Source organism: Artemia sp. Qi Xiang Cuo, chromosome 7 (genome assembly GCF_049724085.1).
Source record: "Artemia sp. Qi Xiang Cuo chromosome 7, ASM4972408v1, whole genome shotgun sequence".
Taxonomy (NCBI): Eukaryota; Metazoa; Arthropoda; class Branchiopoda; order Anostraca; family Artemiidae; genus Artemia; species Artemia sp. Qi Xiang Cuo.
The window spans coordinates 74,425,856-74,450,801 of NC_142800.1; the positions used below are offsets into that span (position 1 = coordinate 74,425,856).

The 24,946-nt window shown below is 34.2% G+C and overlaps 1 protein-coding gene across 3 annotated transcripts in view; it reads left to right on the forward strand.

The window, feature by feature from the left end:
• Wdr92 (dynein axonemal assembly factor 10) overlaps positions 1-20,843 on the forward strand; it is a 51,846-nt gene extending 31,003 nt beyond the window's left edge. For all 3 annotated transcript variants that reach the window (XM_089091703.1, XM_089091701.1, XM_089091702.1), the window contains exons 4-6: positions 10,338-10,546; positions 11,680-11,897; positions 20,616-20,843. In XM_089091703.1, coding sequence (XP_088947829.1) covers positions 10,338-10,546; positions 11,680-11,897; positions 20,616-20,781 — 593 coding nt within the window. In that variant the 3' untranslated portion in view covers positions 20,782-20,843. The remainder of the gene's footprint in view (positions 1-10,337; positions 10,547-11,679; positions 11,898-20,615) is intronic.
• Positions 20,844-24,946: the final 4,103 nt, after the last annotated feature.

The window sequence follows — 24,946 nt, forward strand, 5'->3', positions numbered from 1 at the left end:
AATCTATTTGGGCTTTTGATCCGTATATTCAAACAAATATCCAGTGCATTGCTTTTCCGTTTATATTTTAGTAGGTCTAAATTATTGTTTTATTGGCCATCTCTAAGTTTAGCTCTAACTCCTTGCATAGCTGGTGATGTTACCTTCTGAAAATTTGGTCTCTAATGCCCCAAAGCCGTGAAGCTAAGGCACTGAAAGAAGTGGCTTCAACTGGGAATGGGGGCTTATGCCTCCCTAGATTTTTTTTCTCTCTTCTGTATTTTGGCAAATAGCCTTTTGAGGGTTATGTTTAGTGAAAGTGTCTTTTTTGGTATTTCCACTGAAAAAAAAACACAAATTTGCCCTCCCTCCTAGATTTTGAAAAATACATTTACACCCTAAATTTTTGTTAATTGACGCCACCGAAAAAAATAAAAAAATTTTAGCCCACTATAATATCGGAATAGTTTCCAGTTTGAACAAAATTTATAACTTTCTAGCTTGAATGATTTAGGTGGGGGGGGGGTTCAGTGTGTAAATACGCTTGATTTTATAGACGATGCTGGATGCAAAGGTCGCAGGTTCAAAATTTACAATTTGCCGGGAGCTTTCTTTACATTTCCAAAACCATCTATTATGACACGGCTTGACACTCAGGCGGATTTTATTTACCTTTTCTACTTACCACGTGTGGCTTTCTTGACTTAACACCTCAATTTTAGTATGATACGACTTACCACTCGGCTAAATTCCAAGATCTGGAATGGTCTGAATAATATTTTATAGGCTCTATTGAGCCTCTATTTTTTTATGACATGACTTACCGCCCAGGTGGGTTTCCACTTACCATTTCTATTTACCACTGGTGGCTTTCACGACTTACCATTTACTAGATTCTAATTTCTGAAATGGTCAGAATAATATTTATAGGTTCTGTTCCAACATGACACGGCTTACCATTCAGCTGGCTCTGTGCTGTGGTGAGCTGTCAGTAGTAGTAATACTCTATAACTCATGAGAATTTCTGTAGTCATAAAGAGATTCTACTAATGCCAGGGTTTATTTAAGCCAATCAAATTTTTCCTAGAATTTTCTGATTGGCTGAAAAATGTTGATTGCTTCAAATTAGCACTTGTCAAATCTTGTACTAGTCAGGTCTTATTGTAGATGGCCGGCCTGACTGTAGTTTAATTTGAGTAGTGGTTAGGACCTGCAGAAAGATTCTCATTAGAGACTCAGGACCCTTGAGTACCCTTTATAACGTTATGAGGCTTTTAAATTATGAAAAGAAGAGGACCTTCGACCTTGTAACAGAAGACCGCTTGACCAATCAAATATGAAAAACGTTAAAAATAAGCCAATGCCCACTGATCCAGTTTATCCAGTAAAGGCTGAGGCTATCCAAGCAAAGTATATCGGCAATGCCGTTATTTTCAAGCATAATAGAACTTCATTTAGCGAAGATGAAGAAGTTTCTGAGTAGTTGCAGTGTTGTGTACGAACTGCCGATTTTGAAACAAGTTGAGACGTCTTATTTGTGGTTAAGAGCTTAGTTACTTGGGAAAAGGTCTTTCAAACGGCTCATGTTGCAGTTGAAAATAAATTGTCTGTTCCACTCCGTCTGGAACACGGGCGGGCTTGGGACAGGCTTAAAGTCGTACAGTAGCATAAAGAATCGCTCTATATCGTCCATTATAAACTTTTTTAGTTTATGTGGGCTAACTATTTAGAATTGATCGGGGTTCTTGCCGTAACTTGTAGAAATTGGATAAGACATCCGAATAAACGGCTGGAAGCTAAAATCTGATACCTAATTTATTGGAAATCTTAGCAAAATTATTTAATTTTCGCCATTTTGGATAGAGATAGAGATGCTCAATTTTAATGATCTTACATCATCAGAAAGTGCGAGTTTTTTTTCGACTCAACGGAGCAGAATTTTCTTTTTTACAGTTCAGGAATAGGCAGTCTCTTAAAATCTGCTAGCATACCTGCTCTGAAAATGCTAAAAATCAGCGCAGAAGAATTATAATTTCAGCACTTTGGGTGCTTTGGGAGTTCCCTGTGGCTCCATCAGCTTGGACTGAAAACTTGCCGACGAAATTGAAGTGAAATTTTACCGTCTTTTCGGCGTTATGGAAAATCTCAATAGTAACCGAAACTATAAAAAAAATAATTTTTTGTATCAGTAGATACATCAAAAGAATTGGCTTTTCACGCCGATTCCGAATATACAAGATTCTTTAAGTTTAGTGTGATCCATCAAAAGCTACTAGCCTGAAAATATGGCTTCCCCCTTTGAAAAAGGGGACCCCCCCCCCCAAAAAAAAAAAAAAGTCAAGGAATCTACTTGAAAATAACACTTTTAGATTCAGTATATCAGAGAACCAAAAAAATTCTCAGTATATCAGAGAATTAAAAAATAATAGAGGTTTCAAGCTCTAAATGTGGAATTTTGTATTTTTTGACATAAGAAATATCTCAGATGCTTGTTTATTTGTTTTGTTTGTTTGCCCCAGGAGTGATCGTATTGAATCAATTGTCCTATAATATCAGGAGGAAACGCAATCAAACGGAAATTAACATTCTAGTAGGCTTTTGAAGTGACCAAAATGATAGGCTGTCATTATGGGAATTTAGACACCATCCAAAAGGCTGTACATGATGAAGACCATAACGGTTGAAGAATGTTAGTGCTGCTACGAAGAGTGGGAACAACTTTCCATCGATGTGGAGCTACCAAAGGGAATTACTTTGAAGTAGATAACATTGATGTTTGGGTTTTATAAAAACTTTGTCAAGAAGAAGAAAAAATCAGTATCTCTACCTCTCTACCGCTCCTCGTATATGCGATTAGAAAGATTCAAATTGTACTTTCGCAAAGTTAGAATGATGGAAATCGCTCCTTTTGTAAATGCTTGACAAAAAAAAAACTTCTCAAAGGGGATAAAGGGCGAGAAAAACTTCAAAACAAGCAGAATTACTCCATCGCTCTCTCAATCCCAAGATGTTTTCCCTCCGTCCTTTCCTTATCCCATCCTCTCTGATAAATAAGAGTGCCATATTCAGACAATCACAGATAAACGTTAGGAAATCGTAAAATATATTTCAAAAATGAAAGCTTTCTGAAAATGGATTAAAATCAGAATTTTTCTACTGAAATGGTATAATTTAAGGCGAGGTCTACATATTGACGGTCTTGATTATTGGCACCATTCAAAATAAATACAGACTTGAACCCTTTTCGGCCAATCTTTCTGAAAGTTTGTAGAAACTATTTAGAAATAAAGTATTGATTCTTGTGGGGAGGTAGGCTGGGCTGCCAACTGAATACGCTCGAAGGATTCTATTTTCAGCCCCTAGAACATTCTTGTAAAACGAGTGCAAATGTAGTAAAATCTGGATAGTATTTTTTTTTTTCCAGTCTCTTAATCTTCCCCTTACAAGTCCTTTTACATACTTCACAAGTATGGCTGAGTATACTTATTACTGAATTTTGTGATTTTGTGATTCTAACAATTCACTGCATCACCAAACCAACGCACGCTCCTCCTCCATCCCAATCTATTCAAAGCTTCCCTCTTTACCCCCTCCAAAGAAGTTCCAATTTCCTTAATTTAAGTTAATATACTTTGCTATGCACTAAATTTGAGTTAATAAGGATTTAGTCAAATTAATTAAACTAAATATGTTGTTTAATTTTAGAAGCTGATAGATTTTGTTGCTCTGAATGTTTATTGACTGGATTCTACCCAGTAGCATGGTTACCATGAGAACTACTAATAAGGAGTTTTAGGATTATTATTATAAGATAGGGATATTTTTCTTCTTCTTCATAAGCAACTGCACCACCTAGAGTTCTAGTAGACCCTTTTTGGTGCATCGGCCCGGATGACGTGACAGGTTACAGGGAAATTTTTTAGCCTCCCCGTTTTGAGCTTGTGTATCTCAGCGTTAATAAACTCTTTATACAACATCAATCACCATTAATATTTTACATAAAATGAAAACTTTTGCTTGAAAGATTAAAATTTGCAGTAGCCATAGATAAATGAAAAATATTTCTGTTTGGATAGGAGTAAAACAAAATGAAGCCATCTAGGAACTTCACGGACCTTACCAACCGATGCACCAGGTCATTTGAAATATATGGCTAAATCAAAACTGTAAAAAAACTGCGTAATTTAGAAGAAACAACCCATGATTTCTGAACACTAAAAACGTGATGAAGCAAATCAAACCGATAATTACAAGGAAAGGTGGAAAATTTACTTTGTCAAGACTAAGAGCTATTTTTTTAATATAACAAAATGAGAAAAAAATAGTAAAAAAAATATTAGGTTTTGCAGTTCGTATTAAAAATTTAATTGAGACGTGAAACATTTTTGCCATGAAGCAAACTAGTATTAATGACACTTCTGTTTATCTATGCCCGGTAGCTACTGTATAAATTGATGTATTTGGCTCTCATGGGCTTTTCATTGACGCAATGAAGAAGTAATTGCACTGGAAGGTAGAGAGTAATGTGCTGGGACAGTTTTTTTTTTTTTTTGTTCAATAAGGCAATAACTTTTCTCCCATCCCCTGTGGCTAATTATAAAACTACTTGTAGAACGATGAATTGCAATTAGGAATCGAAATCGTGATATTCAATGCTTTTAAAAAGATCGGAATCGATAATCGAGTAAATTTTTAAATTATTCAACGATTCCAATATGTAATACAGTTTATGTAAAGAAACGCTGCCTGTTTGTTTTCTATTATTATTACAATTTTTACATTAGTATTATACTTTTAATATTGTTATATTTTCTTATTATTCTTTCGTTTTATTATTTTTATTATATTATTCTTTCAATATTATTATTTTTTCCTTTTGTGCTATTATTTTTTCATTCCTTTTGTTTTATTATTTTGCTTTCTTATTATAATTGCTTCGTAATTTTGTGGCACCGAGCAGCTTGCTTAGCTCTGAATGTTTGAACAAATAAAAAAGCTTTTTTTTTTAACAAAGCTATTATTTGCACTCTCTAACAAACGATTTTTTATGCAATATTACTGCTTAATTAGCCTCCTAATTTTAAAACAGCTTAGTTTAATATAAGATATTTTCAGTTGTCATTTGGTGGCGCAGTGGGTTTGATCTCAGCTTGGTTTTATGGAACCCAGAGGTCAAAAACCTAGCTGTAGCTACAGCTGTAGCTGTAGCAGGGCCGACATAAGTACCTTAGTAGTCAAGAAACGTCGCTAATCTGATGCAATGTAAAGATATTCTCAGTCGCATTGCTTACGAAAGTTAAATTTCCAACTTTGACATTTAATGTTCAACATATTATTAATTGGAAGATGGAACTGTTCTTGCTGCTAATAAAAATCACGAGTGGAGCAAAATTTGCTTAAAATGAAAAAATGGCACAAAATGGCTCTATTTGTGCCATTGTATTTATTATTGTAATTGAAGGACATTGACCAGCTTTTCGAGTTAAATTACTTAACTGAATTGAAAAATCACCCCTATCATAAGTTAGTTTAGCATAGCTAATAATTTCGGTCATAGAGCCTTAGAATGATGTATTTGGTTTCATTGATTAAATTGATTTTGAATAAATCCATCCATGTGGACTAGCGGAGTCTTATCATTTATTCCTGGTCCTGCTAATCTTGCTGAAAATAACCTCCTGTTAAAAGCTATTTTAGTATAGGTAACAATTTCAGAGACTATCCGAGTATTACCCTTTGTTCCTAGCGCCTCCTGTTAAAAGCTAGTTTAACATAGACAATAATTTCAAAGCCATAATTTCGATAATAGAGCCTTAAAATGATGAATGTGGTTTTAATGATTAAACTGATTTTGAATAAATCCATCCATGTGAATAAATCTATAAAATTTAACAGAGTATTATCCTTTATTCCTGGTGCCGCTATTCTTGCTGAAAAATTATGGCCGCTTGCTGAAAACCATCTCCTGTTAAAAGCTAGTTTAGTATAGGTAACAATTTCAGATACTATCAGAGTATTACCCTTTGTTCCTAGCGCCTCCTGTTGAACAAGAGGGTGTCTCCTAATGACTCCTGTTAAAAGCTAGTTTAACATAGACAATAATTTCAATGCCATAATTTCGATAATAGAGCCTTAGAATGATGAATTTGGTTTTAATGATTAAACTGATTTTGAATAAATCCATCCATGTGAATAAATCTATAAAATTTAACAGAGTATTATCCTTTATTCCTGGTGCCGCTATTCTTGCTGAAAAATTATGGCCGCTTGCTGAAAACCATCTCCTGTTAAAAGCTAGTTTAGTATAGGTAACAATTTCAGATACTATCAGAGTATTACCCTTTGTTCCTAGCGCCTCCTGTTGAACAAGAGGGTGTCTCCTAATGACTCCTGTTAAAAGCTAGTTTAACATAGACAATAATTTCAAAGCCATAATTTCGATAATAGAGCCTTAAAATGATGAATGTGGTTTTAATGATTAAACTGATTTTGAATAAATCCATCCATGTGAATAAATCTATAAAATTTAACAGAGTATTATCCTTTATTCCTGGTGCCGCTATTCTTGCTGAAAAATTATGGCCGCTTGCTGAAAACCATCTCCTGTTAAAAGCTAGTTTAGTATAGGTAACAATTTCAGATACTATCAGAGTATTACCCTTTGTTCCTAGCGCCTCCTGTTGAACAAGAGGGTGTCTCCTAATGACTCCTGTTAAAAGCTAGTTTAACATAGACAATAATTTCAAGGCCATAATTTCGATAATAGAGCCTTAGAATGATGAATTTGGTTTTAATGATTAAACTGATTTTGAATAAATCCATCCATGTGAATAAATCTATAAAATTTAACAGAGTATTATCCTTTATTCCTGGTGCCGCTATTCTTGCTGAAAAATTATGGCCGCTTGCTGAAAACCATCTCCTGTTAAAAGCTAGTTTAGTATAGGTAACAATTTCAGATACTATCAGAGTATTACCCTTTGTTCCTAGCGCCTCCTGTTGAACAAGAGGGTGTCTCCTAATGACTCCTGTTAAAAGCTAGTTTAACATAGACAATAATTTCAAGGCCATAATTTCGATAATAGAGCCTTAGAATGATGAATTTGGTTTTAATGATTAAACTGATTTTGAATAAATCCATCCATGTGAATAAATCTATAAAATTTAACAGAGTATTATCCTTTATTCCTGGTGCCGCTATTCTTGCTGAAAAATTATGGCCGCTTGCTGAAAACCATCTCCTGTTAAAAGCTAGTTTAGTATAGGTAACAATTTCAGATACTATCAGAGTATTACCCTTTGTTCCTAGCGCCTCCTGTTGAACAAGAGGGTGTCTCCTAATGACTCCTGTTAAAAGCTAGTTTAACATAGACAATAATTTCAAGGCCATAATTTCGATAATAGAGCCTTAGAATGATGAATTTGGTTTTAATGATTAAACTGATTTTGAATAAATCCATCCATGTGAATAAATCTATAAAATTTAACAGAGTATTATCCTTTATTCCTGGTGCCGCTATTCTTGCTGAAAAATTATGGCAGCTTGCTGAAAACCATCTCCTGTTAAAAGCTAGTTTAGTATAGGTAACAATGTCAGATACTATCAGAGTATTACCCTTTGTTCCTAGCGCCTCCTGTTGAACAAGAGGGTGTCTCCTAATGACTCCTGTTAAAAGCTAGTTTAACATAGACAATAATTTCAAGGCCATAATTTCGATAATAGAGCCTTAGAATGATGAATTTGGTTTTAATGATTAAACTGATTTTGAATAAATCCATCCATGTGAATAAATCTATAAAATTTAACAGAGTATTATCCTTTATTCCTGGTGCCGCTATTCTTGCTGAAAAATTATGGCCGCTTGCTGAAAACCATCTCCTGTTAAAAGCTAGTTTAGTATAGGTAACAATTTCAGATACTATCAGAGTATTACCCTTTGTTCCTAGCGCCTCCTGTTGAACAAGAGGGTGTCTCCTAATGACTCCTGTTAAAAGCTAGTTTAACATAGACAATAATTTCAAGGCCATAATTTCGATAATAGAGCCTTAGAATGATGAATTTGGTTTTAATGATTAAACTGATTTTGAATAAATCCATCCATGTGAATAAATCTATAAAATTTAACAGAGTATTATCCTTTATTCCTGGTGCCGCTATTCTTGCTGAAAAATTATGGCCGCTTGCTGAAAACCATCTCCTGTTAAAAGCTAGTTTAGTATAGGTAACAATTTCAGATACTATCAGAGTATTACCCTTTGTTCCTAGCGCCTCCTGTTGAACAAGAGGGTGTCTCCTAATGACTCCTGTTAAAAGCTAGTTTAACATAGACAATAATTTCAAAGCCATAATTTCGATAATAGAGCCTTAAAATGATGAATGTGGTTTTAATGATTAAACTGATTTTGAATAAATCCATCCATGTGAATAAATCTATAAAATTTAACAGAGTATTATCCTTTATTCCTGGTGCCGCTATTCTTGCTGAAAAATTATGGCCGCTTGCTGAAAACCATCTCCTGTTAAAAGCTAGTTTAGTATAGGTAACAATTTCAGATACTATCAGAGTATTACCCTTTGTTCCTAGCGCCTCCTGTTGAACAAGAGGGTGTCTCCTAATGACTCCTGTTAAAAGCTAGTTTAACATAGACAATAATTTCAAGGCCATAATTTCGATAATAGAGCCTTAGAATGATGAATTTGGTTTTAATGATTAAACTGATTTTGAATAAATCCATCCATGTGAATAAATCTATAAAATTTAACAGAGTATTATCCTTTATTCCTGGTGCCGCTATTCTTGCTGAAAAATTATGGCCGCTTGCTGAAAACCATCTCCTGTTAAAAGCTAGTTTAGTATAGGTAACAATTTCAGATACTATCAGAGTATTACCCTTTGTTCCTAGCGCCTCCTGTTAAACAAGAGGGTGTCTCCTAATGACTCCTGTTAAAAGCTAGTTTAACATAGACAATAATTTCAAGGCCATAATTTCGATAATAGAGCCTTAGAATGATGAATTTGGTTTTAATGATTAAACTGATTTTGAATAAATCCATCCATGTGAATAAATCTATAAAATTTAACAGAGTATTATCCTTTATTCCTGGTGCCGCTATTCTTGCTGAAAAATTATGGCCGCTTGCTGAAAACCATCTCCTGTTAAAAGCTAGTTTAGTATAGGTAACAATTTCATATACTATCAGAGTATTACCCTTTGTTCCTAGCGCCTCCTGTTGAACAAGAGGGTGTCTCCTAATGACTCCTGTTAAAAGCTAGTTTAACATAGACAATAATTTCAAGGCCATAATTTCGATAATAGAGCCTTAGAATGATGAATTTGGTTTTAATGATTAAACTGATTTTGAATAAATCCATCCATGTGAATAAATCTATAAAATTTAACAGAGTATTATCCTTTATTCCTGGTGCCGCTATTCTTGCTGAAAAATTATGGCCGCTTGCTGAAAACCATCTCCTGTTAAAAGCTAGTTTAGTATAGGTAACAATTTCAGATACTATCAGAGTATTACCCTTTGTTCCTAGCGCCTCCTGTTGAACAAGAGGGTGTCTCCTAATGACTCCTGTTAAAAGCTAGTTTAACATAGACAATAATTTCAAGGCCATAATTTCGATAATAGAGCCTTAGAATGATGAATTTGGTTTTAATGATTAAACTGATTTTGAATAAATCCATCCATGTGAATAAATCTATAAAATTTAACAGAGTATTATCCTTTATTCCTGGTGCCGCTATTCTTGCTGAAAAATTATGGCCGCTTGCTGAAAACCATCTCCTGTTAAAAGCTAGTTTAGTATAGGTAACAATTTCAGATACTATCAGAGTATTACCCTTTGTTCCTAGCGCCTCCTGTTAAACAAGAGGGTGTCTCCTGATGACTCCTGTTAAAAGCTATTTCAATATAGACAATAATTTCAAGGCCATAATTTCGGCTATAGAACCTTGGTTGTATTGATCAAATTGATTTTTAATAAATCTATCCCTATGAATAAATCTATAAAAGACTAATAGTGTATTATCCTTTATTCCTAGTGTTTAAGTTTGTTGACAAACTATGGCCCCTTGCTGAAAACTATATCCTTTTAAAAGCTGTTAAACATGAGGGTATCTCTTGATAACCAATATTGATAGCTAGTTTACCATAGACAATAATTGCAAGGCTATAAGTTTGACAAATAGAGCCTCATAATGATGAATTTGGTTTTAATGATTAAACTGATTTTGAATAAATCCATCCATATACAAACTGAGTTTTTCTTTATCTAATATTGCCAAGAAAATGATTAGTTTTTTGTGTTTACTACTTTTGAAATTATTATGTTTTTTATTCATCTTTTTAGGTTTTGTTAAGTTATGGGACGTGAGACAGGCAGAACAACCGGTTGCTGTATTTCGACCTACAATAGGAACTGTGGATTGTTTCACAGTGACTCTTGGACAAACAAGCTATAATGATAAAATAATGGCTGCTGGATTTGACAACGGGGATATTAAGATTTTTGATCTTAGAAACATGGCGGTTGTCAAAGAAGTCAACATAACTGTTGGTGTTAGTATTTTCTCTTCTTCTTTTGATCATCGGAGTGATTTTTATCCTTAGGCCCGTGATGAACCTGGGAAGTGGGACAGAGATGAAGGGACCTGTTTTCAAGGTAGTATCCAGGGGGTTAGGGGATTTGACCCCCCGTTCGAGTTGTTTGTCTGACTTGTAGAAACGTAACAAAAATGAATATAAACAAATTTTGTCCCCCCCCCCCCCCCGAGAAAAAAAGAAGTCCTGGATACAACCCTGCCTTTTTTTTATCGAAACTTTTTGTAAAGTAGAGCATTCCAAAGATATTTAGTTCTATAACTGTTTCTGTTTATCCAGTTGTGGCCATTTTTATTTAAACATTACCATCTATCTTACACATTACCATTACCATTGACATACACTACCACCTAACTTTTTACACATTACCATCTATCTTTCCACACATTACGATCTATCTTTTCGTCTTATTTCTTCTTAATCTTTTCTTCTTATAAATCTTATTATTCGTGTTTGCGTGTAAGTTTTTAGATTTATTCATATAAAAGGAAATGAGGATCAGGGTAACAACTCCACTAGAATAAAATGCACCATTTCATACACAGAAATACGAGCGGAAGGGGGAAGTATTAAATTTGAGGAAAATTTTATTTTGGGGGAATAAAATTGAGAAAAATTGTGCAATATTGAAGAAAAAAGTCCGTAAATGGAAAAGGACTATTTTTATATTAGATTCGAAAAAAGGGGTCTCGCGACATAATTTAACTTTGCTAAATTAGAATTTCACATTGTAGATATGAGAAAAAAGAAACTTTTAGCGGTGAATTTAAGATATTTTTTCTTTTTGTTAGGTAATGGAATATTTATTAATATGGGATATATGGTAGGTTTTAATAGATGAGAACTAAACGTACTTTGACTTAGGTTCTAGCTTGCTTCCAGCGTTTTGATTTTTGTTTTTTTACGGATAAGATTAAAATTGAATTACCGAACTTGATCGCCAGAAAACATTTCTTTTTAATTCGGCTTATTAATAGAACTTTTTTAATGAAAATATACGTTTTTTCAGAAATTATACTTTTTTATTATACTGTTTTATTTATTTGTCGTATTCATATATCTTTGTTTCAGATTTTGCTGTTGTCTTTTAGGTTTGTTCTGTGCAATTTTCTGAAAAAAGTGATAGCCTTCTAGTCACAGGGATCAACTCAAGAATATGTTACTTTCCTTTAGACATTGTTAGTAAAGAAAGTGTCATCTGGGAAAGTTCCTGGAGAAAGTCTACTGTTTGGACTGGGAAACTTATGCCTCAAAGTGGTGCCATATTTTCGACAACAGCTGGAGACGGCAGTGTTGGGATTTGGAAAGTGTAAGATTTTATGGTTTTCCTTACTGACTTCTTTTTTTTTTTTTTTTTTTTTTTTTTTTTTTTTTTTTTGTTCATATTCAGACCTGACCTCGTACTATCTGCAATATTTATTTGTCGTATTCATATATCTTTGTTTCAGATTTTGCTGTTGTCTTTTAGGTTTGTTCTGTGCAATTTTCTGAAAAAAGTGATAGCCTTCTAGTCACAGGGATCAACTCAAGAATATGTTACTTTCCTTTAGACATTGTTAATAAAGAAAGTTTTTTTTTTTTTTTTTTTTTTTTTTTTTTTTGCATATTCAGACCTGACCTCGTACTATCTGCAATTTTATAAACGTCTTTTCCGTTTATTAGATCAGTCCTGCTACTCAGTAATTAATATTCCTCATAAAGGTTCACTAAAGGCATTTTGGGTATTAATGGTGTTTTGGTCTTTGCATCTGAGGCTGTTTTCAGCCTCAGGAAATGGAGAAAAAGTACAATAAATTGGGCTTATAGTGTCTTAGGTCTCTTAGAGAAATCTCAGTGAAGGTATTTTGGGCATTGTTGGAGTAAAATGCTATTTGATGCCATATTTGTTCACATATTTGAATTCAAAGACCAAAATGTGACAAAAAAAGTGTGTTTGTAATATTCAGTAAATATGTGACGCGTCTTTTGCAAAAAAAAAATCGGCCTCGAGATGGGCAGTTATTTCAAGGGGAAAACTAATAAATTTGGCCTACAGTATTGTAAGTCTCTCAGAGAAGTATCTGAGCCGTTATATACGTGTTTTCCATTTATTGTAGTGGTGCTACTTCTCAGTAATCGTTATTCCTCTTACATGTTAACTAAAGATATTTTGGGTCCTACCTGAAATGTATTCGGGTCTTTGCGTCTCGGGTCTTAGAACAGTAAGATGCTAATTGGTGCCCTACTGACATTGGTATAATTGGTGACTACTGACATATTTGAACTTGAAGACAAAAAATATAAAAATGATAATTGTTTTTTAACATTCAGGAAAAACATGATGAGTTATTTTCGAAAAAAAAATTCAGCCTCAGGAGGTGAGGAAAAAACATGATGAATTGTGCCTATAGTAATTTAGATCTTTCAGCGAACTATCTTTCCTTTTATTGACACCATTATGTTTATAAGTATTTTTACTTATTACCAACTTTAAACTATTAAGACGACTTGACCTATCAGCATTTTATATTGGTGCATGACGTCATTACAATTGACGTCACCATATACTTTACAATAACGTCATTTATGGTTACAACCTACGATTCATCATCATCATGATTCATCATGAGAGAGCGGAACAAAGTTGGCATATGAAGGTGGGGTGTAAGGAAACAAAGGAATTACTCTCGAAGTTAAACCCCACACTGACTAAACATTTTCTACGACTGAAAAGGTCCGAGACGAGAATGGTTACAGAAACCACAACAGGAATGGAAATTTTGGGAAACATCTTTCCCAAATAGGGGGAGGGGGTGAATTCCCATTATGCCAAAAATGCAAGATGGCCACTGTGGAAACAAAAAGGCATCTGATAGAAGAATGTCCAGCTAGGATTAGACACCGGCTTCAGATATTTCATGATGTTATTGGTGAGCTGGAGGACATAGTAAGGGAAGAAGAAGTCTGACGGCTGGCAAGATATACGGTAAGGGTCAGGAGGCTGAGCCCATCATTGGTCCCCCAACCATAAATAGCTTAGTTTTTGGGGTATAGAGGCAATGGGCCTTGAAGGCCTGAGCCTCCACCCACTCATGGTGGGTCCACCCCTCTTAATAATAATAGTAATACGATTCATCATCTGTATATGAAGAACCAGTTTTTGGTCAAAAATATATCTTATTTTAAATATTATGTATGATGTTAAATATTATAATTACAAAAGACACTAGATATAGCAACTTCCTTTCAAATGAGCACTTAAAGAACTCTATGATATTCCAGTGCCTCGCTAGCAGTAAAGGAAAAAAAGAGGACACATCAGGGCTACTGATGGAAAACACTGATTTTCCTTGTTGTTCAAGACAGAGGGCTGTAACTTTCTTGTGTATGGTTTTTCGGCAATAGCGATTGTAATAGTGTAATTTTTGTTTCGATCAGACGCCATTTTTCAGGGGTTTAGGGCTATTTTTCGATATTCCTATGAATTCGTGTTCAAAATAATATTTTACTATAAAGACAAATCGAGAAAATAGCTACCATTCCTGAATCAACTACAAATCACAATTTTATTAGTAGCTATTTTTTTTTTCAAATTTTTAAATTGTGGTTCGTTCTTTACTGGGTTTCAGCTACCGCTGCAGCCATGATAGACATGTCTTTCGTTTATTGGAACAGTACTGCGACTCAGTAATCGTTGCCCCTTTTAAAGGCTCAGTGCAGGCAGTTCAGATCTTACAGCAATAAGAGGCTATTTGAAGCCATATTTATATCTAAAGTTGAATTTGAACACCAAAAATGTGCAAAAAATATAGCGCATTTGCGATATTCGGATGGAAGGTGACACGTCATCTATAAAAAATGTTTTGAGCCTCAGGAGATGGTCGGTTCTTTTGTGAAAGAACTTCTAAATTGTGCCTACAGTATTTTAGGCCTGTTAGCGTACTAGACAATCTTTATCACTGGGGCGTAAGTTGGGGTCTTGGCCCCAACAATACTTTCCTCTCTCACTGTCAATAGAAAAAATTGCAACACTGTTATACTTACTTTCTTGTACTTGTCTCTGGACACAAGCTCTTCAGCTCTCCCTTGCGTTATGATTTTGCAGACGGTTGAGTGCCACACTGCTCTCTTCAGTGTATGGTGCAGTGATATCTAGCCATTGCTTATCCCATCTTCGGCCGTGGCGTCGAAAGCTCTCAATAGGTTCCAGGTCGGTCTTGACTGCATTGAGTCAGGTCTTTACTTGCCATCTCCGCTTCTTCTTCCAATAGCTCAAGGGTTTTCAGTTTAACGCTTGTTTTGTGAGGGCGGTATCTGGCCTCCGACAAACGTCAAACGTGGACAAATCCGACAAACGAGGCCAAACCATGTTAGGCGGCGTTTTTCATAATTCGGTATTACTGACTATCTACGTGAATGACATTGAGGCTTTGTCTTAGGCAGGAGTGGTAAAATATGTTGAGGGCGTGGACATCCACCGCTTTCAGAGACAAAGTCAGGGGCCAACACTGTTACATCTTGCTTGAAGTATTGTCAAAGGGAGGCATTGACCCTTCTGTTGATATTTACCAACTGTTTAGCAGATAGCTGTTGCATCTTGTTTGAATCAGAATCATGCAATAATTTTTAATCTGTATAATTGGAGAACTGAATCTTCTGATGAATTCAGAATTAAATAAACTGAAATAAAAGGAAAACATCATCGTTTTTATATTATTCTGGAACGGCTCATCGATCCTCAATACTTTCACTTTCTGAAAGGAGTCAACTGTGAAGCCGGATTTCACCCCCCCCCCTCTAAAAAAGTCGTTCGGAAGAGGAATATATGGTTCACTTCTATTTCGGATCAGAGTCGAAGAATTCATTTCCTTTGGTGATCGAATTGGGTCTAAGTTAATAAAAGGCTCATGTGTTTGCTCTGGTAATAATTTGCTATTTTTTTCTGATTTAGATAGTCTTTATGGAGTTTTTTCTTTCAATATTCAAAGAAAATTTAGAGAATAAGAGGATTTCTCTTTCAATTAGAAACGTTAGCCAGATTCCACTCAGTGATGTCGCCCGTCACCTATCCATCTTCTGTCAGAACTTAAATTTAAGGCTCTGGGATAAACTAAATGAAATAGAGATGAGACAAAAAGAGTTTGGATCCAAAGAAGTGAAGTGATTGCGCTTCAGTTGATTACGTAGACATAAACTTGGACAAGAAAATCTGAGTCTAGTGAAAAGCCAGTTGAAAGTGACGAAAATAAAGAACCAACGAATAAAGCGCCTGAAAAGAAGGCATAGAAGCCGATTTCTCGATTTGTTCGTCCAAAACGTATGCAGAAAGTTTCTGAAGAGATTGAGATCTTAGTACCAAAAAAGAAAGAAGAAAATCCCATCTCACAAGTGCCATAACCTATCCAACTTCAGGCAGCTTTAAACTTTCTTTTTTTGTATTGAAATAGGGTAGTAGTTATTATCATTCATAAATCAGGGTTGCATTGGTAGGGGTTTCATAGCCATTATGGTGCACGTCGGCTAAGTTAAGGATGATAACTGAGGTCGGCCCCAACTCTTCTATGGAAAAATTATTTTAGAATAAAGTATATATTATGCCTCTTCAAAGTTCGTTTGTAGTATTTTATTTCTATGTTGTCGCACCTTTTTTTAAGTCCACAACCAGAGGGGAGGGGGTAGTAAATAACTTATTACAACTATACGCTGTGTTTTAAATATGGATGCCCATTATCTGCGAAAAGAATGTAGCAACTGAGTCAATTTGTGCAGCAGTTAATAACTGGCTTTTTGCGAATTTAAAAATTTCAATTTGAAAAATAAATTCTTGATATCGACAGACGGGATGCGTCTTGAATCGTTGGATTTTGCCCCCACCCCCCATGTGCCTCTCCCTATGAAAATTACTCAAATGCTACATTGCTATCGTTTGATTGGCTTTTATAATGATTCAAAAATATAGGCTATTACATCTGAGGAGTATCGATTTTGTGCGACAACCTAGAATAAATAATTACACTGCTAAAATGCTTATAACTTGACTGCATCAATTACCTTGATTTTTTTAAACAGGTTTTTTGCTTTTAGTATTGAGTGCTAGTGTTGCATAATCCTGCAAATATAAGGAATCAGTAGCAGTCACTTTATCCGCGCTAATATTTGACCTCAACAGATAAAAAAGGTTATGTTCGTGTGAAAACGAAGACGCTTTTTCTATCACACATGTTATATTTTTGTTTCGATAACCAAAAAATCCGACAAAAAAAATAAATATTTAAAAATGTGGGCTGTTAGGCAATGTATGTAAAAGGTAAATTCTATAGAAGAAAATTTGGGGTGAGGGATGAAGACTTACATTCAAGTAATACCAGGAAAATCCTCAGGTATGAGGAAGGGGGGTGAGAAGTGCTACAAGTATGTCTAAATTATTATCCTTAGTTTCGCTCTAGCGTTAGCAACCCCTGAAAGAGATAGAGATCAAGGTTATCAGATACACTATGTCCGAAAATTGAATATCTTTGACCACGTACGCCGATACATCTAAGTTCAAAAATTAAGAAAATTTTGTTTGGACCGTGACCTCTTAATAGTTCTAGCTATACTAGTAGAAGTTGCAGTACTATTTGCAGTCACAGTCGCAATGACAGAAGTAGTAGCAGTTGCAGTCGTAAGTTGTCGCACTCGTGGTCACAAGTAGTTGCAGTTGCAGTGATGATTGATTGAAGATTCTCCTTGTCGCAACCTTTCTAACCGCAGACCTTGTCATGTATGATTTTCCCTGCCAATTCGTTATACGAGTAATTCTCGTTGTCGCTTGTCCTCTAAGTGTAGATTTCGTAGTGTGTCATTTTCGTTTGCGATTCTTTGTGATGTTCGTTTTGCATATCTTCTAGCCGCAGATTTTGTTGTGCTACATTTCCGTTCATCATCACCTCAGACCAAGGCCGTACCCAGAGGGGGGTTAGGGGGGTTTGAACCTCTCCCGAAATGTTTTTTGACTCGTTAAAACGCAGCAAAAATGGATATAAATAAATTTTGTATCCGTTTTCTGATGTTTTTTTGTGTAACCCCCCCCCCCCCACCGAAAAAAATCTTTGAGTAAAACCCCCTCCAAAAAAAATCCTGGGTACGGCCTTGCCACAGACATGTTTTCCATTTCTGTTACTTTTGCTGTTCTCGTTCATTCGTCATCTTGTAAAATTTTGCATGGCGTCGTAGATGCCAAAACGATCGGTATAGCCTGGGAAAAATGATGTATTCCTCTTTAAATGCAAATGAATGTGACGTCATTCATACGATTCTTTTTTCCAAAATTAAGGCTCTAAATGAATTGTCCCAAAATCGTGACCTATCTAAATCCTTTTTTTTTTCGTGCCAGAAAATTTTAGTGCGCCAACTTTCAGAAAAAAACAGTAAGCCATTTTTGAGAAATGATATCGAAAGCGATGAATATCATATTATGAAATTAACATAATAAATATGTTAATTTCCTGAATTTATCATCCGGGGGAAGAAATTTTCAAGTTTTTAATCAACAGCAATTTTGGTATTAACCAATACCTTATGTTAATAGACCATAAATGTTAATAAAATGACGTCAAAATCCCCAAAAGATTAAACTATATGTTATGTATAAAATATGGAGGTCAACTCTATCCACATAATTTTATTTTCCACAGCATTATTGACATGGAGCCGTTTCGATTTTGAGATGCAGGGAAATGAAGTCAATGACAAGAATCATTGCAATATCTTTTAATCAAATAATTGAAAAAAAGATGTATTAGCATCGCTAGAATAGCGTTATTTAGTGTCTTTAAAGCCATCTTATATTTTAAAACCATCAGCTTACTATTTTAAAACTATCATATTGGTTTTTAGAAACAACAGCAATATAGTGTTAATGGTTCATAATAAAATTGCCTGTGTTTTCTGTCGGTATTTATTTCATTTCCTTAAGTCTTATAATTAATATGAACATAACAAATAGTAGCTGAAGACGCGTGGTTTAACATAAAGTATACCGGGGTTCAATTTAACGTATCGTCTAGAATACGACGATAAGCTGACTGGCTGAGAACCAAGGCAAATTGAGATCATTTTCAAAGGCTACTCAGTATTCTGAAGGTGATTCATTGAATGACTTGAAATTAATCCACGTTAAAGAACCTTGTAGTATCCTCAGAATCATGAAAGTTCGGAGGATGCTCGTTCGATCAGAAATTGAAAGTTCTAGTCTTTTTTTTGTAAGTAAAGTGATTGGAACCAGTCCCTGTACTAAAACTATTTTTGATACCTGATCCTTTTCCTACCCCTTAGGACATCTGATCGTCATTTTGAGGTACTTTTTTTGTACTTTCTCTTTGGCTGCTCAATTGTGCGTGTAGGATAATTTCCATGGTGGAGGGGGGGGTTGGTAAACGCCTACACCCATTGCATTATAATTTCTGAATAATCATGGGTTGAAAAGGGTACAACATATATATGCTTCCACAGCTGAAGTAAGGAAGGTTGAGGAGTCCCAGGGAGGGCTAGATTTTGTCGATTAATGCGTCCAAGCATGCCATGATTGCTTATTCGACAAGCCCTATTATTTATTCTTACCGTTTCACGAGGTGTAAATGACGTCAGAGGTTAGGAGGATCGCTCCTTGAAACGATCTGGATTCGATGTCGAATAAGTTACGCGTCTTAACCCCGGAAACTGCAGGACAAGCAAGAATAGATTACGTCGTGTCTAAATGAAAATTCAACCTTTCGAAAACGGAAAAATGTGGTAAATTATCTGCAGAGAACAAAAAGAGAAAATTAGAAAAAATTGTAAATAGCATATGTTCATAGTTGGGTACACGTGACTAATGAGTATACGTTACTTACTCACCATAGCGCCGTTATTCATAGTGTTTCCGCAAACAGGTCTCCGGACAAGTATTTGTTGTCAAACAGTTCGTGGTAATGAACTGTAAGTAAGGAGCGACCCGTTGAATAGTTTATCTGTAAGATTACATCCGTGGAATCATTGCTAAGCCAATAAGCCATCTTAGGACCATTATGCATATTAATATTTGATCCCGTGGCAACCATGCATAGAGTATACCGGCATACTAAAGTACTATCAGTTGAAGCCTTGGTTCAGAGTTACCTTTATTTGAGGCTATTCAGCGGTTACAAAATTATAAGAGTAGTATTTAAGCTTGTGAATTTACTTCAGTTTTGTCTGACATTTTGTAATCATTATCTACTAAAATGATTTATAACACGTTATCATGCTTTAACTATGATGTAGTTGACAAATAGTTAAACAAATATTTTATGATATTATGGCTTTTTACAGAGTATTTTTCAGTGTATATTAAAAAAAATAATCTTGCACGAAAATAAACTTGCCACATGTTAAATGTAAACACTTGTAAATACAAAGAGCTATAGCATAGATCAAGATGCTGTGCAAGTACTTTAGGACAACATACTTCTGTATAATTTATTCAGTTTAAACGTATCCTCTTAAATGGTATACCTCTTAAATTTAAAGAGGTATAATTTTATACCTCTTAAATGGTATAAAATATAGTATTTTTATTCGGCATAAAAGTTCTTCTTTGTTTTTTTATTGAAATCAGGACGATGCAAATATTTTGGGAAGTACCCACTTCACAACAAAGATTTTGTAGATTCGCCATACTATTCACTCTATTATCAAAGATTTGGTACAAAGTTGGGTACCTTCGTTACGTCAAAATTTAACTTTCACATAGCAATATTTCGAGGAAAGCTCATGTAGTCAAGGCCGTATCCAAGGGGGTAGAGTGTTTGAACCCCCCCCCCCACTGAAATGTTTTTCCGACTCATAAAAACGTAACAAACATGAATATAAACAATTTTTTGATGTGTTTTGTAATCTTCCCTCCCCCCGAAAAAAAAATCCCTGGTACGACTGTATGTAATGTGTTTACTATTTGGAAGATTACTCAAATATGAGAAAGCTCTTGACCCCTCAGTTTTAAGATTTAATCTTATCTAAGAGATCTTATTTAAGAGGTAAATTATTTCAGGCGACAGAGGTCGGAGGATGAGGAACATTTTGAGTTATTGGAAGAAGGAGTCGTTAGCGATCAGCCGATTACGTCTTTTGATTGGAATTCAAGAAGGAAGGGGCTGGCAGCCTGTACTAGCTTTAACGAGACTCTGAAAATAATCCAGTTTACAAAATTTGATTGAAGTTTTGACAATGTAAAATTTTTATATCTTTTTAAACTAAATTAATCGACAATTTTCCCTTGTTTAGATTAATGGAAATATTGTATGAAAAAAATGGTACTTGTTAATCATTCAGAACACACTCAAGAATTTTGACCTAAATGTAAAATCTGAGAAAACCGCTTTCATAGCCACAAAACACTAGTGATGGGGGACAGAATGCATTGGACTTGTATAATTTGGGCTGTATATTTGCAAATTAGGGGGAGTGGGGGTAAAGTATAGCGGGTCAGCATGCAAAATGTGTTAGCTACAATAATTCTGCATATTATGAAGTAAGAATTGTTTTCTAACTTCACGCTGTCCAAATTGCATTCTGTCAACCTTAAATAAGTCTTGTAGCTATGAAATATGAAACCGGTTTTTGCAGATCTACAGATAAAAATTCTTGAGTGTGTTCTGAATATTTAACTAGTACCGAAAAAAATTGCATTATTTTACCAAGATGGCTATTTATGCAGCTAAGTGTAATTGGCCAGTTAGAAATGCTTAGTTGGTTTGAAAAATATTAGAATGATAACTTTAATTTTTAAATTCAAAACTCTAAAAGAGAAGAAAAACACTGAATTGAGTTTCGACATGGCCCTTTTTTTATCAAAAAATTTTTATTTTTTTTTATCATTTCTCCGGAATATTACCATTCAATTCATTTTCAAATGTAGTTATCCCTTCATTCCTTCTGGCAATTATCCAAACTAGTCTTCTAAGTAATTCTTCTTAGGTCTTGTTCACTACTTAATGCTAATTAAGTAATTACTTAATTTTATTAGTAAATAATTAACAACTTAGTTTCTCTAAATTGTTGTAGTGATATGTACTTCTTTTGATCGAAGACACGTTTCGAGGGAGATTAAAACGCGAACCTGAAAAACAAGTCTTGTTCATTTTTGAGTCCTGTCGACACAGACAATTTGTTTATTTTAATAGAATTCGTCTGTGTGTGTTAAAAAGTAACCCTACCCCATTCGCTCACCTTTTAAATCCCTAATAAAATGTTTTGTATTCTAGCTAGCTAAAACTAACTGTTTTAATCACATTAATTTTATTGTAATTTGGCTTATTGTAAAACCAATTTGCTATTATAAGCATAATTATTTTTATGAAAGGATAAAAATAAAATTCAGATGAATTTAGTACGAAGAAACAATAAAAATTTAAAAGCTATGAAATTAAATCAAGTATTTTTATAACCCTTCAGTAAGTACTGAAATATATCAGCCAGTGTATAAACCAAAACCAATGAATTTACTGAAAAATATTTATTTTAAAAACAAAATAAAGAAACTACTCCTCATGTGGACTTCTCCAATGCTTAATCAATAAGTTTTACAAAATTAAAGCTTTGGGTCAGGTGAGATTACTTTACAGTGGTGGTAAATAAACTAGTAGTATACAAAAATAGATGTTTTTTTCTACTTCCTTATTTGACTTTTTTTTATAAAAAAAAATAGACGTTTTTTTCTACTTCCTTATTTGACCTTTTTCATAAAAAAAAAAATATATGTTTTTTTCTACTTCCTTATTTGACTTTCTTTTTTTTTTCTTTTTTTTTTTAATGTAAAGTGATGCTCATGGTTCAGGATAGAGGTTTCTGAAACAGAAAAAGCTTAAAGTCAGCTTGGTAACTATTGAGCAGTTCATATTATTGACCTACAAATAAAGTAAACATGCCACTAATTGGTATTTTTTATGCTCTTTCTAAATATAATAATCGCTTTTCTCGCATATTCAATTTTAATTCCTTTTAGGACCCTTGAAAATAATAATTTCATTCTACATTTTTTTTTTTTTTTTTAAATGGGTTATAACATCTGTTTCAAACTTACTATTTCATTATAAATCCATTTCGTAAAAGTATTCACAAACATTGATTTGTCAAGATTACGTTGAATGTAAAAAAAATTCAAAACAATTCCGCCATGTTTTCTTCTTATTCTGTTAGGCCGATTGCCGTTTCACATATATGCCGAAATATATCAAAGCTGACAGAAGAAACATGGCGGATGGAAAAATGGAGAAATTGTATTGAGTCGTTTTGACAACTTAATTGTGACAAATCAATGTTTGCGGTTTACATAACTTTAACAAAATAGATTTTATAATGAATTAGTAAGTTTGAAACCAATGTTTTAACCTTTTTTTACCAAAAAAACATAGAAAGAAATTATCATTTTTAAGGGTCCGAAAAAGGCTTAAAACTGAATTTGCGAGAAAAGCGATTATTATATTCAGAAAGAGCATAGAATATGGCATCTAGTGGCATGTTCATTTTATTTGTAGGTCAAAACGTGCACTTTTTCTATAAAAGAAGAAATAACAGAATGGGATTAATATTACCAAATTAAATTATCAAAATAATTATTTGCAAAATCGAGTTTCCCTGGGAAGGTGGATTGGGTAAAAAAAAGAGAATTCTAAGACCAGTATTTAATTTTTCCAGGGGAGGATGTCCTAGACAAATCTGGGGGGGGGGGAGGGCTTCGCCCCATCCAGGTGTGGTTACAACTGATATTGACGCCTAAAAATAACGCTGTTGTTATGCTGTTTTTTGTAAAATATAGCAGAATTACATTAACATGTCCAAGATAAATAACGTTTAAACTTCGGCTTAAAAACCAAAACGTGATTTATATTCATTTGTTATGTCACCATCACTACTTAAAACTTGTTGGAAAATTAGGAGGAAAATTTTAGATAGTATATCTGATATCTCTAATAATTTGAAATCCACACATCCGTATTTTTTAGCTTTAAAAGTTTAACACTGGTTTTGTCAAATGCAATATGTCTGCTGAAGATGCTTTCAGTACAATATAATAGATGATTTCGCTCTTCTATAATAAGTTGTTCTTTCGGAACGAAACACCCTTTCTACGTTAAACTTCGACGATTATTGACCCTAATTTTGACATTCTAATGCTACTTACATTTTCCATGAAGGTTAAACTGTTATAAAACCGTTCTAATGTGAGCCCAAAGGCAACATCTGAGATAACGGCGATACTAACCCCTTCAAAATATTTAGACCAGTCAATAATTCTTGTAATTTATTCTTGCACTGAAGTTACAATATATTCATATATTGCACTGTGCAATATATTGTATAGTGCATTATATTGCACTGAAATCCATAGCATACTATACTTAGTATGGAAAGAAGAAGCCTTGATAATTGAAAATGAAAAATTTTAAATCTTTTCAAATTGATCTAAAAAAAAAGAGAAAACAAAAAATGTCAAGCAACAATAAATGTCAATATACTCTTTATAATTTTATTTATTTATTAAGTAAATTTTTATTTTATTTATTTATTAAATAAATTTGGTAATTGTGCTGTCAAAGCTTATTTTAAGTAGTTGCACTTTGCACAGGGATATCATTTCCAATTTTTCTTGGGAGTTGAATTTGAAAACGTCACTTCCCTCAAATTTGAAAATTCATGCCCCCAAGGTGGCATATTGCCCCTTTGGTCTATAAATACAAATGATTTCCTCGAGTTAAATATTTATATTAATTACAAAGTATTACGCAGACGATATGTGCATTGTAATAAGGGGCTCAAAGATTGCAAGTATGGAAAGACTGGCAACAAATGTTTTAGAAAGATTTAATGATTGAGAAGTTCGATGAGCTCTCTTAGCACATATTTAAGGGCTCCTAAAAATGTTTGCGGTATATATCCTCCTGGTCCTTCCCCCCGCCTCCCTGTGTTCCTCTTAGATCCCAGCTTCCCAGAGAAGTAGCCGAGAAAGTTCCAAAACTGACACCGGTTTGTTTCAGGTCACTGACTTGTTATCAAAGCTCTGTGCCGAGTTTTGTTCGTACTTTTAGCAATTCGTAACTTGTGCGTTTTATCGTATCTGGTGACAAAATTTTAATTATGACAAATTTTAATTTATTTTTATAACTAATTGATTAACTAATAAAAAGATACCACGTTTGGGCCCTGTCTATGATAATCATATTTTTTTGAGCGTTGCAATATGGCAATCCAAATGAAAAACGCAGCATGAAACATAAACTTCAACTTCTTTGAGACGATGCTGATTATGGCTTAAAATACAAGCTGGAATTCTACAATACAACCATTCGTTTAAACAATCACTCAAACTATTAAGGAACTATG